Genomic DNA, 20,070 nt, shown 5'->3' with positions numbered 1-20,070 from the left:
AGTTCTTTCTGGATCCAAGATCCTAGCACTCAACGTCTGGAAGAGAGGCTGCAAGACTCTAATTCCCAGAGGGCAGAGCGGTAGCTGCGCCTGCGCACTCTCAGTGAGGGCGTGTATGTCTGTGTGTCTGAGGGAGAGAGAGAGCGAGAGTGAGTGAGTGTGAGTGCTGGGTAGGGTGGTGGCCGTTACGTTCGGGGCAACGGCTACGGCAGTGGAGAAGTAAGAAGAGAAACAACGTCCGGCGCTTCCGCCTTCGCTTAGGAGGAGGAGGAGCTGGTAGGAAAAGGAAAGTGATTCGCCCTGGGCCTGGAATAGACAGAGTCGGGCTGGTGGGGGTCTGGGCTATGAGCCTTTGAGGGTCGCTTGGGACGCGGAGCGAGACACGAGAGCCGAGAGGTATGTCTCAGCCGCCGCCGCCGCCTCCGCTGCCTCCGCCACCTCCTCCCCCCGAGGCTCCGCAGACTCCGCCGTCCCTGGCGGCGGCGGCTCCTCCGGTGGGGCTCTCGAAACGGAGAGACCGGAGAATTCTCTCCGGGAGCTGCCCGGATCCGAAGTGCCAGGCGCGTCTGTTCTTCCCGGCCTCCGGTTCTGTCAGCATCGAGTGTACCGAGTGCGGACAGCGGCACGAGCAGCAACAGCTGCTGGGGGTGGAGGAGGTGACCGACCCGGACGTAGTGCTACACAACCTGCTGCGGAACGCGCTGCTCGGGGTGACAGGGGCACCCAAGAAGAACACGGAACTGGTAAAGGTGATGGGCCTTTCTAACTACCACTGCAAATTGTTGTCGCCCATATTAGCTCGCTATGGAATGGATAAACAGACGGGCAGGGCTAAGCTTCTCCGGGACATGAACCAGGGTGAACTGTTCGATTGCGCTTTATTAGGTGACCGCGCCTTCCTCATCGAACCAGAGCATGTTAACACCGTGGGCTATGGCAAGGACCGCTCCGGAAGCCTCCTGTATTTGCATGACACTCTTGAGGACATCAAGCGGGCCAATAAAAGCCAGGAATGCCTCATTCCAGTTCATGTGGACGGGGACGGACACTGTTTGGTGCATGCTGTGTCCCGGGCTCTAGTAGGCCGGGAACTCTTCTGGCATGCCTTGAGAGAGAATCTTAAACAACACTTTCAGCAGCACCTGGCCCAGTATCAAGCCCTGTTCCATGACTTCATTGATGCCGCTGAATGGGAGGACATTATCAATGAGTGTGACCCTCTGTTTGTACCACCTGAGGGTGTTCCCTTGGGCTTGAGGAACATCCACATATTTGGCCTTGCCAATGTATTACATCGCCCTATTATTCTGCTAGATTCTCTCAGTGGCATGAGAAGCTCTGGTGATTATTCAGCCACCTTTCTGCCTGGGCTCATCCCTGCAGAGAAGTGCACAGGGAGAGATGGTCATTTGAACAAACCAATCTGTATTGCATGGAGTAGCTCTGGTAGAAACCATTATATCCCCTTGGTAGGCATAAAAGGGGCTGCTTTGCCCAAACTGCCTATGAATTTGCTGCCTAAAGCGTGGGGTGTGCCTCAGGACCTTATTAAAAAGTACATTAAACTTGAGGAGGATGGTGGTTGTGTTATTGGAGGAGACAGAAGTTTGCAGGATAAATACTTACTTAGGCTTGTTGCTGCTATGGAAGAAGTCTTTATGGACAAACATGGTATCCATCCTAGTTTGGTTGCTGATGTCCATCAGTATTTCTACAGGAGGACTGGGGTGATAGGAGTTCAGCCTGAAGAAGTCACAGCAGCTGCTAAAAAAGCAGTAATGGATAATCGCCTTCACAGATGTTTGCTCTGTGGTGCCCTTTCTGAACTTCATGTTCCTCCAGAGTGGTTGGCTCCAGGAGGGAAACTGTATAACCTGGCAAAAAGTACTCATGGACAGCTGAGGCCTGACAAAAATTACAGCTTTCCCTTGAACAATTTAGTTTGCTCATATGATTCAGTGAAAGATGTTCTGGTACCAGACTATGGATTGAGTAACCTGACAGCTTGTAATTGGTGCCATGGCACATCTGTGCGAAGGGTCAGAGGAGATGGGTCTATTGTGTATTTGGATGGGGACAGAACTAATTCTAGGTCCACTGGTGGCAAATGTGGTTGTGGATTCAAACATTTTTGGGATGGTAAAGAGTATGACAATCTACCAGAAGCTTTTCCTATTACTTTGGAATGGGGTGGAAGAGTAGTCAGAGAAACAGTATATTGGTTCCAGTATGAAAGTGATTCATCTTTGAATAGTAATGTTTATGATGTTGCAATGAAACTTGTTACCAAGCACTTTCCAGGTGAATTTGGGAGTGAAATCCTAGTTCAGAAAGTTGTCCACACTATATTGCATCAGACTGCCAAAAAGAATCCTGATGATTATACTCCTGTAAATATAGATGGTGCTCATGCCCAAAGAGTCGGAGATATACAAGGACAAGAGTCGGAATCTCAGCTCCCAACTAAAATTATTCTTACTGGACAGAAAACAAAAACTTTGCACAAGGAGGAGTTAAACATGAGTAAAACTGAAAGAACTATTCAACAGAATATTACGGAACAGGCTGCTGTAATGCAGAAACGGAAAACAGAGAAGTTAAAACAAGAACAAAAAGGGCAGCCCAGGACTGTTTCTCCTAGTACCATTCGTGATGGTGCATCCTCTGCACCTGCTACCCCTACCAAGGCTCCCTATTCACCAACAACTTCTAAGGAGAAAAAAATCCGAATAACAACTAATGATGGACGGCAGTCCATGGTTACACTTAAGTCTTCAACAACCTTTTTTGAACTTCAGGAAAGCATAGCCAGAGAATTTAACATTCCTCCATATTTACAGTGTATTCGATATGGCTTTCCTCCTAAAGAGTTAATGCCACCCCAGGCAGGAATGGAAAAGGAGCCAGTTCCTTTACAGCATGGCGACAGAATTACAATAGAGATTCTAAAAAGTAAAGCAGAAGGTGGTCAGTCTGCTGCAGCACACTCGGCCCACACTGTGAAACAAGAAGAGATTGCTGTTACTGGTAAACTATCTAAGGAACTTCAGGAGCAAGCTGACAAAGAAATGTACTCCTTGTGTCTTTTAGCAACATTAATGGGTAAGATCATTTTAACCTAGATGGTTATTTCTTAATTGTGAATATAATGCATTGAGTTTTTCTGTTGTCTTTGTGAAAAAAAATCTGTGGTCATCGTAAAAACTCTTCGATTATATATATAGTTTAGGAGGAGATTATTTCCTTCAGTTTTTTTTGTTTTTTTTTTTACAGTTGATGGATATATGTGAGCATGATTCTCTACTAAAGTCAATATTTAGGACAACATAACTAAGAAAGTGAAAGTAGTCCCTTAACTGTTACCAGATTATTTAAATATAATTTATTGTTGTAAATTTTTTTAATAGTCTTATAATGTAGCTATTTAAAACCTTTTAAAATATTTTACCTCCTGGGCTCTATTGAGCCTGCCCACTTTGTCCCTTTTCATTTATTTTTAAATTTTCTTTTCCTGCATGTCATGTGATTTCAGGACTTCCTGTTTGATGAATTGCAGTTTCTGGTGTTTATATTCTCACTGCTCTCCCACCTAATAGTCTCTGTCCTCCATTTCCTGTTCTTCCTTTCCCAGTTCATCACATTTTTATTTGTCCATTAGGATTTGTGCTTAAGTTATTTCCTTGCTTACTGACTCTGTGCCATCAATTGTAATAAACTATTATAACTCATGAGAAATACAAGAAACAGGTAGATGTTAATGGGGTTGCTTAAGAAGCATTTCTTTTTAATAATTCAGCATAAATTAAAAATATCAACTAAATATGTAATCTAAAGCTTTAGATGATTTGGGATATGATCCAATGGTGCACTTTTAACATTATTTTTATTTGCTTAATCTTTGTTTTCAGAATCACTCTTAATATGCTTTACTAAGGCTTAAAGTGAATTAAAATTTATATTACATATTAGAAGAGCCTTATTTTTGCTGAGATTAGAGCTTTTAACTGGAAAAGTGATCTGGGTTTTGATTCTTTTTTCTAAGAGTAGTAAATATCAGTGAATTGGGCCTTGACCTACCAAAATGAAGATTATTTATTCCTGGCTTGTTAAATTTGGGGGCCTAGAAGTTAATAGGAGATCTAAAAGCTCTGTACACATTTATAACGATATTGCTGATTTTATTTTGGCAGACATAGCCATCGAATTGGGGGATATGTCAAGAAATGTATTAGGCACACTGTATGTCTGTCTCTTAGAGTTTCTGGTTTCTTAGAGACTACATGAAAGATTGTGTGATCTTTGGAGTCAGAAAGACCTAGAATTTGAATCTTGGCTCCACTGCTTATTAACTTAGTGATTCAGGCAAGCTGCTTAACTCCCCAATACTTTCAGTTGCTTCTTCTCTACAAAATACTCTTTGTAGTTGGGACACAGGGCAACAATAAAATACTCCTAGAACTCTGAAAATTAAATAACATTGGCAGAGAATGGATAAAATTAGGTATATGCAGAAGGTACTTTAAAAACTAGCAATCTCCCAGGTAAAAAACAGGGAAGAGAAGGTCTTCCTCAATAGAGGATGAACTCTTGAGGATGTGGCTCATCTCTTATCTAAACTTGGATGCTCAGTACCTAGTATAGTGCCCAGCAGGTTGCCGGCACTTTGAAATGTTTTTGATTGCATTAAATAGATGACATTAACATGTCTAAAGAAAGGCTGTGTCAGCAGAAATGGAATGGATGGTCAGCATTGAACGTTGAAAAAGAGTTGAAAAGCAGAATTTGGCACTGTTTAGACACTGCTGTACAAAGGGAAAAGATACATCATCTAGGGTTCATGAAAATTCTGGTAACTAGAAAGGTAATCTCTAGGGTGGGAATATTTCATCAGTCCTCACCACAGCCTGGCTGAAAGAACTGTATCCCTTTAGTGATTCTGTATTCATCAGGTATCTATTCTGAACACTCATTTAACTTCCTGATAAAAGTATTGATGTACAGGTGAGAATGCATATGAGGATTAGTTCACTTAGAAGGCTGTGTTCTCCATTGTAAATAAATAAATGGCAAGAGTGAGATTATGATCCGTACTTTAAGTCTGGTTAGCATAATAATATATTTTATAATGAAAATCAGTAAAATATAGTTCTGGTTTATAATTAGTCATCTTTTGAGTTTAGTTTGAGGTTTCTGGACCTAAATATCTGAGTACTAGACTGTAGACTGCAATGAGTTCAACAATATAATGTCTTGTTATGATCCCTTCCCTCTTTACCTCCAACATTTATGTTGCTGCCCTTATAAACCCACACATCTCTTTAAATCTATTCCCAACACAAATTTGAGCATAAAAAGAGTGTTTTGTTATTTTTTTTTTAATTTTTTACTGTAGCACTTGAGAGATTTTCTGCTGTAAAAAGTACTAAGAGAGTGCCTGGCCTGTATTAGTCCCTCTAAAAATATTCGTTTTTTACCTCTCATTTTCTTATAACTGTATTTGAATTATGTAGAAGATAATCTTTTTGTTTGTTTTGTTTTGTTTTGTTTTTGTTTAGAGAGAGAAAGCATGAGTGGTGGTGGAGGGGCAGAGGGAGAGGGAGAAAGAATCCCAAGCAGGCTCCATGCCCAGGACAGAACCTGATGCAGGCTCGATCCCATGATCCCGAGACTGTGACCTGAATCTGAATAAAGATTGGGACACCCAACTGCCTGAGCCACCCAGGCACCTCTAGAAGATATTCTTTTTTTATTATTATTAAAGATTTTATTTATTTATTTGACAGAGAGAGGGAAAGCACAAGTAGGCAGAGTGGTAGGGAGAGGGAGAAGCAGGCTCCTCGCTGAGCAGAGGAGCCCAATGTGGGGCTTGATCTCAGGACCCTGGGATCATGACCTGAGCTGAAGGCAAATGCTTAACCCACTGAGCCACTCAGGTGCCCCGCCCTAAAAGATATTCTTAATAAAAAGTGATGTGTTGGTAAAAATGTCAATTTGGGAATAAATATATACGCACACATACATATACAACCTTATGTAAAGAGTGCTGGAGAACTATTGATGTTTAGTTTGGAGAGGGCTGGAAAACGACAGAGCTTATTTAGAAAATTGCAAATTTCAAAATGCAGAAATTACTTTGTGAATTACCAGATATGAGCTAAGCTGCTGATATTTTAGTTTAGAAAAGAGTGCATCCAGCCTTATGCTGTTCGAATAACTGGCTTCTTCTCATTTAGGTTTAGGCTTAAATACCACCTTCTTAGAGAGGCTTTTTCCTGACCATTATCTAAGGGTTTGAGAGACCTTTGCTAACCAATCTAAGTAGGTCCCCTCTATCGTTGTATCCTGTTCATTTCTCTCATACCCTATTACAAATTTTCATTATCTTCTTTGTTGGTTTACTTATTTATTTGCTCACCCCACTGTATTGTAAACTCCACAAAGGCAGAGACGGTAGCCTGTTTTATTCTCTGATGAATACTTTATCACTTAGTACAGGGCCTGGCACTTATTAGGTGCCAAATAAATGCTTGCTGAATGAATGAATGCAATTTTTTCAGCAAAATGAATGTTTTGCTGTGAGCTAGAGATTGTGCTGGAGATACAAAGATGAATGAGACATAGTCCTTGCCCTCCATAGACTTAGCTGCAGAATCTCAGCTGAGGGCATTATAATTATTATTTATTTGTATCAACAAATGCATCAGTCTTTTGCTTAGTATAAACCATTCATGGAACTAGTCACTTTGAATATGAGAGTTTAAAATGAAATAAGTTCTACCTGTAACATTTCACATTTAAATCTGCTTTATCCAGACTAGTTGGAGGTTATTGAACAATTTTTGCAGATTGTCATCTTCATTATTTATATGTGAGTGACTTTCGCATTACAAAATATATTATTCAGTTTTCTTGTAGACCATTTTTTGGTGGATTTTCTTTGTGGTAAGCATGACAGATGGCCTAACAGCCATCATAAATACTAGGCTAATTTCTTTTTTCTTTGTAGTGTATTCCACTAAGTTTCTAGTTAATTTTCTTTTTTAAGAGTTAAAGACAGATTTGTGAAAAAAACAGAATCTGTCAGTTTGGAGTTGCTTTAACAGAATTGAGCTACTTGTGATATTTACCCCACTTCACTATAAAGGTTAGCAGCCTTTCAGGAGTTGAGAAACTTGTTTGATTTTTATATATCTTTTATCTTCCTGAAAGATGCATATAGATATATCCTAAGATAAATGTATGTTATACATGAATTTATACTATAATACTTTGAAGATTAAGTTAAACATTGATTCTCTTCCTTTCTGTACTCAACTACTTTGACACCTTTTATTTTCCTTCATATTTTTTCAATTACAAGATTATATTATTTTTAAATATTCAAAGAATTCAAGTGTATGTAAAGTAAAATATGATAGTTGTCTTTAACATTTTTACTTCCCAGAGAAAATCAGACTGTGTGTGTGTGTGTGTAAACATTTACACACAGGTTTGTGTGCAGGTATATGTATGATAAATACATCTTTTAATGTTAATGATGACGCTAAAACTTGTATGGGCTGGATACACTTCAGGGACTTGGTATAAGGAGAGAAACAGGCATGCCTTTCTTAGAAATGGTTTTGACTATTGATAAGGTAGATACATTTTTAGATGGGAGGATCTGCAGGAAGGGTAGAGAGATGGCAACAATTCTTTCAGCTAACGAATAGCTTTAGGATTATTTCTAGTAGAAATAGTCCCATGTTCCTAGTTTAAATTTACATTTTGGCCAATTTATTTTATGGTGATAGATACTTGAGTTCAGAGTTAATTTTAGGTATCTTGGGGGGGGGTCTTTAAAAATACATATTTTTTTTCTTTTTTAAGTTGATTTATTTAGTAATCTCTACAACCAATGGTGGGTTCAAACTCAGGATCCCAAGATCAAGAGTCATGGTGCTCTTCCGACTGAGCCAGCCAGATGACCTTATAAAGATAGTTCATTTTATTACTCAGCCATAGGAAAAGAATGAGGTCTCGCCATTTGTGACAACATGGATGGACCTAGAGGGTATTATGCTAAGTAAAATAAGTCAGACAGAGAAAGACAAAACCATATGATTTTATTTACATGTGGAATCTAAAAAACAAAACAAAAAAGCAGAAACAGGCCCATAAATTCAGAAAACAAACTGATGGTGGGGGGTGGAGGGGAGTGGGCAAAATGGGTGAAGAGGAGTGGGAAGTACAGGCTTCTATTTATGGAATGAATAAGTCATGGGAATGGTACAGCATAAGGAATATAGTCAGTGGTATTGTAATAGTGTTGTATGGTGACAGGTGGTAGCTATACTCGTAGTGAGCATAGCATAATGTATAGAGTTGTCAAATCACTGTGTTGTACACCTGAAACTAATGTAATGTATGTCAATTATACTTCACTAAAAACATATATATATTTCATATAGATGTTAGATTTTATAATTTGCTCACTTCAGGGGCGCCTGGTGGCTCAGTTGGTTAAGCGACTGCCTTCGGCTCAGGTCATGATCCCAGGGTCCTGGGATCGAGCCCCGCATCGGGCTCCCCGCTCCGCGGGAAGCCTGCTTCTTCCTCTCCCACTCCCCCTGCTTGTGTTCCCTCTCTCGCTGTCTCGCTGTCTCTCTGTCTCTCTGTCAGTTAAATAAATAAATAAAATCTTTAAAAAAATAAAAATAAAAAAATAAAATTTGCTCACTTCATCAGTTGCAAAATAGAAACTTCAAATTGCCTTTTTAAAAAGCCAGTTAGAAAATTGGAATGATGAGCTTTTAAGCCGACTTTTAAACCCGTCATTTTATTATTAGTAGTAAAAGTTAGAAAAATGTGATATTTTAAAAAAATGTTCACTTTAATATACTCTTTAAAAATTAAAAATTCTTAAAGAGGAAAAACGTCAGATAAACCAAAAGAAAAACCATCCATAATACCACTGCCATATATAACTACTGTTTAGGTAGGAGAACTGAAGACTTTTTTTTTTAAATTTTTTTTAAATTTTTTTTTGAAGATTTTATTTATTTATTTGACAGAGAGACACAGCGAGAGCAGGAACACAAGCAGGGGGAGTGGGAGAGGGAGAAGCAGGCTTCCTGCTGAGCAGGGAGCCTGATGTGGGACTCAATCCCAGGACCCTGGGATCATGACCTGAGCCGAAGGCAGACGCTTAACGACTGAGCCACCCAGGCGCCCGAACTGAAGACTTTTAGGAGGAAGGATTTGAGGAAGACAAAATGTGAACAGAGGTTATTGATGATAGTGGTATAGACATTTTTTCTACATTTATATGTACACACAATGTGCTGAATATAAATATTTTATTGTTTACTGTGAAGAAACATAAATTATAAAGTAAAGTTAATTGGGGACTAACAAAAATATGAGTTAACATAATATTTGCTAGATGCTTTACCAAGCTATTCCTGTTCTCTAAGAGTTTGCTTTCTAATGGAATGGTAGAAAAATAATTCTTTCCTTTTTTTGGTAAGATCTACTCTCTTAGTAACTTTCAAATATACAATGCAGTATTATTAACTGTAGTCACCATGCTGTACATTACATCCCCATGGCTTATTTATTTGAAAACTGGAAGTTTGTAACTAAAAGTCTTTTCCTTCGTTTTTGCTGTGATTTTTTTTTTATTAGATTCATGAAGAGGTATAGATGGTTCCATTAGTTATATTTTATCCATATTAACACTGAAGAACAGTTGTCATTGTGCTGCTCCATTTAAGTTTTTCTGTACTTCTTTCGGGCATTGTTAAAAGGAAAAACCTCATTTATACTGTTCATTCATATACATTCATTCAGTGAATGTTAAGAGTGGTACTATCTCCTCAGCACTGTGTCGCCCTGGGAATAGAAAGTCAGATAGACCGCTGACCTTTTCCTGACTTTGAGAAGCTAGTCTAGAAGGGGAAGCAGAAAAGTATAGTAAATTAACCTGCAATGTGATGAGAACTGTGGCGCTCATCTGCATAAGAGTAGCAAGGAAGGTACCTACCTACCTGCCACTCTGAAGAATCCAAGAGGAAGTGACACCTAAATTGAGTTTTAAAGAATATATAGCAATTATTGACCTTTGGGAACCAGACCAGTTTGGTGATGTTGCTTTGTAAAAGTCAAGTTAGGGTGCAGTGAGAGATGTGGGATAGATGAGAATGCAAGGATGACTCTTTGAGTGCCTTTATCTGCCATGAAAAAGGAGCTTGGACTTTATGGTATGGTTTTGGGGAACCATTAAAGGTGTAACGCGGAAGAAGGAGGGATTTGAGGAGAACAAGATTGGAGGGAAGACCCGTGAGGACGTGATGGCAGTATTGCAGGCAGGAGACAGGCCCGAACCAGGGCAGTTGTAGGATTGATGGGGGCAAATGCAGTGGAGAGCAGTAGGATGCTGATGGGGCACTTGTACAGAGAGTCACAATTCCTCCTTCCTGATCTCAGATAATCTCTCTTCTTGGTTCTGTTACCCACAAACATGACTTAGTGGAAGTATTTGTATACCAAAGGAAATAATTTGCCTATTTTTTCCTCCCAACCAGTTGTTGATGCCAGGGATTTCTATAAGAAAAGACTGGATAGTTCTGTCATATTTGTTGTAACACAATTTGACCTCTGGTAAAGGTTTAATATCAGTGGAAAGGGAGGGCTTAAGCTTTGGATTCAAATCCTGCCTCTGCCACTTACAAGCTGTTTGATCTTGGGAGAATTGCTTAAACTCTCTAACTTTGTTTCCTTTTCTGTATTTTTTTTTTATTTTAAAGTTAGAGAAAGACACAGCGAGAGAGGGAACACAAGCAGGGGGTAGTGGGAGAGGGAGAAGCAGGCTTCCTGCGGAGCAGGGAGCCCGATGTGGGGCTTGAACCCAAGACCCTGGGATCATGACCTGAGCCGAAGGCAGACACTTAACGACTGAGCCACCTAGGCGCCCCTGTTTCCTTTTCTGTAAAATAGGGCTTAGTTGTGATGAGAAAACAAAACTGTGTGAAGTGCCTGCTCAAAGCTGTGTAGATAATAGAGGTTTCGATTTATTTATCTTTCCCTTAAAGGAACAGAGCATGCATACTTAATGAGGCCAAATACTGCTCTGAAGGGGGGTGAAGTTTGGTTCTTGGGAGAGGGAGAGGGTAAACAAAATCTTTATTTAATGAATAAAACTCTGATATACTGCAGTACATAAACAGATAAGCGGTATATCTGTATTTCTGTAGTATTCAAATGCCACAGAGGAGGCAGCTTAGCAAAATGTTTTAAAGGGATCCCTAGGAATAATTTAAAAAAACGATCCTTAGAGGGACAGAATGAAAACAAGGTTGATAAACACTCCAATAGAGTTCTTACTTAGAGTTCTGTCTGCTTAAATAAGGAATAGTAAGGTATATAAAATACTAGGAAATGTCATTTTTTAAATTAGTTTTTAATGGTGGACAGTTCTGGATAATTTACTACTTTAAGACCTATTCAGACTTTTACCAAAAAAACTTAAGTGCTACCATATAATTTTTAGTTATTTATTTGACAGAGAGCACACAAGCAAGGGGAACAGAAGGCAGAGGGAGGGGAGAAGCAGGGTCCCCACTGGGCAGGGAGCCCAATGTGGGACTCCATCCTGGGACCCAAGTATATGACCTGAGCTGAAGGCATAGGCTTAACCAACAGCCACTGGGGTGCCCCACTACTATATAATTTTTATATGTTTTTCAAATAAATTATATTCTGAGTATTTTATAAAATACTTAGTACATTTAAGGTAACATTGATAATAACTAAATGAAAGGTTATTGCCATAGAAATTTTTTTTTTAAGATTTTATTTATTTATTTAGAGAGGGAATGAGAGAGACAAGGCATCAGAGTGGGGAGGGTCAGAGGGAGAAGCAGACTCCCTGCCGAGCAGGAGCCCGATGTGGGACTCCATCCCGGGACTCCAGGATCATAACCTGAGCCAAAGGCAGTCGCTTAACCAACTGAGCCACCCAGGCGCCCTGCCATAGAAATAATTTATCCAAATGAAGTTTAATGATAAGTTCAGCAATTGAACTTCTACTGTAAGTTGTTAACATTCTGTTTTGGAGGCTTTTATTAATATTCAAAATTTAAAATTAAATTCTTGTGCCCACCCTTAAACTTAGCCATATTCTGGTAATACTGTATCATTAGTGAATGAAGTGTTTGTGTGTAAGTAAATGTTCTAGTAAACTGAAACTTTAAGCGCCAAGGCTTTTAAAATTTGCATACTTTAATCTGATGTACTGAGTACTCTAAACTTTAACCAACTGCCATGCAAATTCATATTCCTGTTTATAAATGTGGGAAGGGGTTAGAGCTCTGAGAGATTGCATGTACGTAATGATTAAGCCACATCATTAGTAACCTCCATTCAAAAATAAAAATTAACTTTTCTTTGTTAAGATTAACTGAAAAAAGTCCTTATTGTAAATGTAGCATATATACAGTGTCAGATTAGAAAATAGTGAAAGCATAAAGAAACAAAAACAATCATTCCACAAACCAAAAGTAACTAATTTTTTAAAAAAGATTTTTTTATTGGGGCATCTGGGTGGCTCAGTCCATTAAGTGTCTGCCTTTGGCTCAGGTCATGATCCCGGGGTCCTGGGATCAAGCCCTGCATCGGGCTCCCTGCTCTGTGGGGAGCCTGCTTCTCCCTCTCCCTCTGCCTGCCATTCCCCCTGCTTGTGTTCACTCTCTCTCTCTCTCTCTCTCTCTCTCAAACAAATCTTAAAAAAAAAAAAAAATTATTTATTTATTTTAGAGGGTGGGGAAGGAAAGCGAGAATCCCAAGCGGGTTTCGCGTTGAGCACGTGGAGCCTGATGCCGGGCTTGATGCCACAATGCTGAGATCACGACCTGAGCCGAAACCAAGAGTCAGACGTTTAACCAACTGTGCCACTGAGGCACCCTCAAAAGTAACTAATTTTTATGTTCCTTCTATTCTTCATTAACTTTTTGAACAGTGATTATGTTTTTTTATTTGAAACTTCTTATTGAAATAGTCACTGTCAAGGATGTTCTTAAAAAAATGTTTTTGTGAATGGTCATTTGCTTGTGGGCATTTTGTAGACTTCTAAAGGTTATTCTGAATCTCTTCAACAAGGCATTTCTCCCCTAAATTTCTATTTAAGAAAGTCAACTTTGGAACAACACAACACATTAATTACTTACCTTCAGTCTGCCTATTTACTTTTCTCCCTAGACACTTCCATCTATTTTTATTTGGTTTTAACATAATATAGAATACACAGGGGCACCTGGGTGGCTCAGTCTTTTAAGCGTCTGCCTTCAGCTCAGGTCATGATCTTGGCATCCTGGGATCGAGCCCTGCATCGGGCTCCCTGCTCAGTGGGAAGCCTGCTTCTCCCTCTGCCTCTTCCTCTCCCACTCCCCCTGCTTGTGTTCCCTCTCTTGCTGTCTCTGTCAAATAAATAAAACTTAAAAAATATATATATAGAATACACAATTCTGTATTTTACTTGTTAAAAATAAGTATCTTTCCATAACCTTCTCTGTTGCTCTAGTTCAAGGTTGTGAACTACTTTCCTTTGAGTTGGATTGAGTCTTCAGGTATATTTTGTTTAATATGCCTAGTGTTGACTCATGCAGTTTTAAAGACATTTTTGAATTAGTTTCTACATTTAAAAAATTGGGAGAATTCACATGAAAAACCTAGGTTTCTGGCTTCTGAAAAGCCATATGGTCTTAAAACATTGGGCCTACCCTCTTCTATGACCGCACGTGGCAGTGGCTGCCACCTTTAGATGGGCCATGGATTTTCTAGTTTACCGTAGTCCCATCACTCCATATCATCTCTTTATGTTATACCAAGCTGTGTTACTCATTTAGGAGATCTGCCTTGCAATCTCTATTCGAGGTTAATCATTAAGCAACCTTGGGTTGAACTCTTTTGTTTGTTGCCAATACTATATCTGTTTTTATTTTACAGGAGAAGATGTATGGTCTTATGCAAAGGGGCTTCCTCACTTGTTCCAGCAGGGTGGAGTATTCTACAATATTATGAAGAAAACCATGGGTATAGTTACTATCTGATTTTATTCTTAGATAATATATCTCCACTTAGGCTATTGTAAGATTAAGAAAGGGCAGATATTCTAAAGCTACTTCCAACATTAATTTTTGGTATATGTTCTTCTTTAGCAGTTTGCATAGTTTATATGGATTATTATCCTCATATGATCAGCTATGTTTTCAGCTATAATATTACTAAAAAGTCTCCTATTATTTCCTTGCTCCTATATTCTCATTAAATTATGTATATGTTTCTTAGTAACTAAAGACAAATTGTGAAATTAGAAGCAAAAAAAGAAAAAGAAATTAGAAGCAGATTTGGTTATAATGCTAGTGAATGTACCAGAACAAGATAATACAGTATTTTTGTTGTTGTTGTGTTTTGGCTCTTATTATTATATATATATTATATATGTGCTTTCTGAATTTTAAGAAATTACTCATTTTACATTTAACTTCACATTGGGTATGCATTGTTTGTAAAGATATTTGAAAGTATACAACTGTATCTTCAGGTTTTAAGAGAATGATTAGCAGTGTGTGTTTGGACCTCACATGTTTTTTCAGAGATTTGATGTGAATGATTTTGGCTTTTCTCGTTTTTTTCATTTTTTTCACTACCTGACCTCCATAGACATTAACTGCATAATCACTATTTATGGTTTTTATCTTACACACTTTTTTTCCCTTTCTTCAAAAAAACCAACCCAACTTGACTATTGTAGAAATGTTCAAACATACATAAAAGTAGCAAGAATAATATAATGAACCCCTGTTTACCCACCACTCAGCTTCAACAATTATCAGTACATTTCTATTCCCCTCAACTGGACTATTTTAAAATAAATCCCAGACATAATATAATTTCATCTGTAAGAACTTCAGTATGTATCTCTAAAAGTAAGAACTCTTTCTTTTTAAAAAAACTACAGTATGATTATCACTTATTAAAAATATGAAAAATAATTTTTAAAACATCACCAAATATCCAGTGAGTTTTTACAATTCCGTGATTTTTTTATTGTCTCAAAAAAAATTTTTTTTCTTTTGGTTTATTTGAATCAGGGACCAAAGAATGGCTGGCTGGCTGGTTTCCTTCCTTTCTTCCTTGGTCCTACTTTCCTTCCTTTCCTCCTTCCTTCCTTCCTAAGACAGGATTCTTGAAACATAATTTGCATACAGTATAATTAACCATTTGTATGTATATGAATTTTGACAAACATATGCAGCATGTAGCCACCACCACAATCAAGATACAGAATATTGCTGTCATTCTAAAAAGTTGCCTTGTGCTCCTAAGGAATCCCTTACTCCTACCCCCCAGGCCTTGACAGCCACTGATTTTATTTGTCTCTTTATGTTTGCCTTTTTCATATCACCATGTAAATGGATTAATATAACCTTTTGTGTCTGGTTTCTTTGATTTAGCACAGGGGTTGGCAAACTACTGCCCAGCAGCCATATCAGGCCTGCTGCCTGTGTATATAAAGTTTTCTCAGAACACAGCAAAATGTGTTCTGCCACACTACAGTGGCAGAATTGAATAGTTGTGGCAGAGACTATATGGTCTGAAAACCTAAAGTATTTACTGTGTTGCTCCATTACAGAAAAAAATTTGCCCATTTCTGTTTTACTGTTTTAATGCTTTTGAGATTCGTCTATCTGGTTGCATGTATTAGTTTATTCTCTCATATAGCTGAGTAGTATTCCATTGTATGGATGAATCACATTTTTGAAAATCTATAACCAATTGAAGGACATTTGGGTGATTTTCAGTTTTGGGCTTCTATGGATAAGGCCACTATAAACATTTGTGTATAGGTCTTTGTGTGTGGACATATGTTTCACTTCCCTTTTATAAATACTTAGGAGTGGGATTGCTGAGTCATATGGTAAGTATATGCTTATCTTTATAAGAAACTCCCAAACCATTTTGCAAAGTAGCTGGACCATTTTGTATTCCTTAACACTGTACTGGAGTTCCAGTTCCTCTGTTCCTTACCAGTACTTGGTAGTATCAGTTTTTGTTTTTTAAAACTATTTTGATAGGTTTATAGTATTACCTCATAGTGGTTTTAATTTGCATTTCCCTAATAACTAATGGTGTTGAGCATCTTCTCATGTGCTTATTTTCTTCCTTCTTTTGCTCATTTTTAAATTGGTTTGAATCTTCTTTTTAGTTGAGTTTTGAGAGTTCTTTATATATTCTGGGCACACATCATTTATCAGGTAAGTATTTTGCAAATATTTTCTCCCAGTTTGTAATTTGTCTTTTCATTCTCTTAACAGTATCTTCTGAAGATCAGAGATTTCTAATTTTGATAACCAATTTAACAGTTTTTTCTTTTGTACTTTTTGTGCCCTATCCAAAAACATCCTTGCCTAATCAAAGGTGACAAAAATTTTTTTCTATGTTTTCTTCTGGCAGTTTTATAGCTTTAGATTTTATATTTAGGTTTATGATCTATTTCAAGTTGATTTTTTATATGTTGCAAGGTATGAGTTGAGGTTCATTTTTTAATGTATGGATATCCAATTGTTCCAGCACTGTTTATTGAAAGAAGTATACCTTATCCATTGAATTACTTTAGTACCTCATCAAAAATCAATTGACCGTGGATCATACACTTGAAAAGGGTGAATTATATGCAAAATATAGCATCAGTAAAATTATTTTAAAAAATCAATTGACTATATACGTGTGGGTCTATTTTTAGAAACTGTTTTCTGATTTGTTGATCTATGTCTCTCCTTTCGCCAATACCTAGTCTTGATTAAAGTATCATTATAGTAATTCTTTTTTTTTTTAAGATTTTATTTATTTATTTGACACACAGAGAGAGATAGCGAGAGAGAGAGAGGGAGAGAGCACAAGCAGGGGGAGCGGCAGGCAGAGGGAGAAGCAGACTTCCTGCATGAGCAGGGAGCCCGATGTGGGGCTCGATCCCAGGACCCTGGGATCATGACCTGAGCTGAAGGCAGCAGTTTAACCAACTGAGCCACCCAGGCGCCCCCATTATAGTAATTCTTGAAATCAATTAGTATGAGTCTTCCATCTTTACTCTTTTTTTTAAGTTTTTATTTAAATTCCAGTTAGTTAACATACAGTGTAATATTAGTTTCAAGTGTACAATATAGTGATTCAACACTTTCATGCAACACTTGGTGCTCATCACAAGTGCATTCCTTAATCCCCATCACCTATTTGACCCAGTCCCCCACCTACCTCCTCTCTGGTAACCTTCAGTTTACTCTCTACAGTTAAGTGTCTGTTTCTTGGTTTGCCTCTCTCTCTCTCCTCCCCCCCCCGGCTTCCCCCCCATTTGTTTTATTTCTTAAATTCCACATAAATAAAATAAAATGGTATTCATTGTTCTCTACCTTATTTCGCTTAGCATCATACTATCTGGCTCCATCCATGGTTTTGCAAACATCTTTATTCTTTTCCAAAAAAAAATTGGGGGTATTCTAGGTGCTTTGCTTATCCATATAAATTTTAGAATCAGCTTGTTAGTTTCTACAAAAAAGTCCGCTGGGATTTTTATTGTGATTTGTTGACTCTGTAGATCAAATTGAGGATAAATGATATTTTTACAACATCAAATCTTCTGATTCATGAAAACATTGTATTTCTCCATTTATTTAAGTGTTCTTTAATTTCCCTCCATCAAAATTTTGTAATTTTCGGTATATAATTCTTACATATCCTTTGTTAGATTTATACCTAAATATTTCATGGTTTGGGAATGCTATTGTAAAAGATGCTCTTTTTTTTTTTTTTTAAAGATTATATTTATTTATTTGACACACAGAGATAGCGAGGGAGAGAGAGGGAGAGAGCATAAGCAGGGGGAGCGGCAGGCAGAGGGAGAAGCAGGCTTCCTGCATGAGCAGGGAGTCCGATGGGGGGCTCGATCCCAGGACCCTGGGATCATGACCTGAGCTGAAGGCAGCAGTTTAACCAACTAAGCCACCCAGGCGCCCCTAAAAGATGCTTTTTTAAAAATTGCAATTTCCTGGGGCACCTGAGTGGTGCAGTCAGTTAAGCATTGGACTCTTAGCTTTGGCTCAGGTCATGATCTCAGCTCAGGATAGTGAGATTGAGCCCCATGTCGCCTCTGCACTCAGTGCCAAGTCTGCTTAGGACTCTCTCTCTCTCCCTCTCTCTCTGCCCCTCCCCACCCCCACTGTCTCTCTTGCTCCTTCTCTCTCTCAAATAAATAAATGTTTTTTTAAAAATTCCAACTCCTTTTGTTCTTTGCTAGTGTATAGAAAATAAGATTGGTTTTTAAACTTTTTTTAAAGATTTTATTTATTCATTTGAGAGAGAGCGAGAACGAGAGAGATCACAGAGGAAGAGGGAGCGGGAGGAGCAAACTTGCCACTGAGTGGAGAGCCTGTGTGGGGTTCGATCCCAGGACTCTGAGACCATGACCCGAGCCGAACGCAGACGCTCAACCGACTGAGCCACCCAGACACCCCAAGATGGGTTTTTATACATTGACCTTGTATCCTGTGACCTTGCTAAATGCACATATTCTTGTAGCTTTTTTAGCAGATTCTGTGGGATTGTCTGTGTAGGTCATCATGTCTTTTGCAAATAAAAGACAGTTTTATTTCTTCCTTTTCAGTCAGTATGCCTTGTATTTCTCTTGCCTTATTGCAGTGGCTATAAGTTCATTGCTGAATAGGTATGGTGAGAACAGACATCCTTGCCTTGTTCCTGAAAGCAATTCATCTGGTAGGTTTTTCAGAAATGCTCTTTATCAGATTGAGGACATTCTGTTCTATTGATGGTTTACTGAGAGCTTATATTTTGAATGGATGTTGAATTTTATCAGGTGCTCTCTTCCTGCATCTATTGAAATGATCTTATGGCTTTTCTATTTAGTTTATTGGTAGGGTGAATTACATTGATTGATTTTTGGATGTTGAACCAACTTTGCATGCTGGATTCAAATCGCTAATATTTTGTTGAGTGTTTTGCAGCTGTATTCATGGGGCATAATGGTATGTAGTTTTCTTAAAATGACTGCTTAATCAGGGTAATGTTGGCTTTATAAAATATAATTGGGAAGTGTTTGCTCCTCTTCTGTTTTCTGGTAGATTTTGTAATACTTTGATATGGTTATTTCTTTCTTAACTGGTAGAATCCACCGGTGAAGCCATCTGTGCTTGGAGTTATCTTTACTGGACAGTTTTTAGCTATGAATTTAATTTAATAGAATCCTCTTAAGGTTATGTGTTTTTTCTTGAGTAAGCTTTGTTTTGTCTTTCAAGAAATCTGTCCACTTCAAGTTAACAATTTTATTGGCATAAAATTGTTCATAATATTCCCTTACTGTCCATTTAATATCTGTAAGGTCTGTAGCTCCTTCATTTCTTATATGGGCGATTTGTGCCTCTCTTGTTTTGCTGACCAGTCCAGCTAATGGTCTATCAATTTTACTGATCTTTTCCAAAGAAACAGGATTTGGTTTCACAGGTTTTCTCTGTTGTTTTTCTGATTTTAGTTTCATTGATTGCTGCTTTTACATTTATTTTTTCCTTCTTTTTGCTTGCTTTGGGTTTAATTTGCCCTTTTCTTTCTAGTTTCTTTATGTAGAAGCTTAAATTATTGTTTATAAATTTTTGTTTTCTAATAAAAGCATTTAAAGCTATAAATTTCTCTCTGAGCATCCTCCCCCTTATTTTTGCATCCCTTTCTTTTTACTTTCCATTTTCACATTATTGACATCTGTTAATAGTTTTTTAAAAGTATTTAATTAGTTATTTTTAAAAGTATTTAATTAGATCGATTAATGGCATTCTCAGTAATTAGGGTAAATATGCACTGTCTTTCATGCAATTGAATGAACTTCCCTCATTTGTTTTTTGTGTGAGAGGGATAGTGGTGGGTGGTTGTGGGGATGACTTTTGATTATTTACTAAATAGTTTTATGTTTCTGGTTTGAAATTATTTTTAAAATGTTAGCTGTAATGCTAAGACAGTTTAATGGAGAAA

The 20,070-nt window shown here is 38.0% G+C and overlaps 1 protein-coding gene across 6 annotated transcripts in view; it reads left to right on the top strand.

Annotated features, from left to right (window-relative positions):
• The first annotated feature begins 126 nt into the window (after nt 1-126).
• Nucleotides 127-20,070, top strand: part of VCPIP1 (valosin containing protein interacting protein 1) — a 41,613-nt gene continuing 21,669 nt past the window's right edge. For all 6 annotated transcript variants that reach the window (XR_012378225.1, XM_073892844.1, XM_073892843.1 and 3 more), the window contains exons 1-2: nt 127-3,102; nt 13,984-14,070. Coding sequence is in view for 5 of the 6 variants with exons in the window: in XM_073892844.1 (XP_073748945.1) it covers nt 399-3,102; nt 13,984-14,070 (2,791 nt within the window). In the remaining variant the exon portion in view is untranslated. The remainder of the gene's footprint in view (nt 3,103-13,983; nt 14,071-20,070) is intronic.

This window comes from Callorhinus ursinus, unplaced genomic scaffold (genome assembly GCF_003265705.2).
Source record: "Callorhinus ursinus isolate GAN/ISIS: 27379988/994484 unplaced genomic scaffold, GSC_fseal_2.0 scaffold5, whole genome shotgun sequence".
Taxonomy (NCBI): Eukaryota; Metazoa; Chordata; class Mammalia; order Carnivora; family Otariidae; genus Callorhinus; species Callorhinus ursinus.
This window is presented reverse-complemented; position numbering and strand designations above follow the sequence as displayed.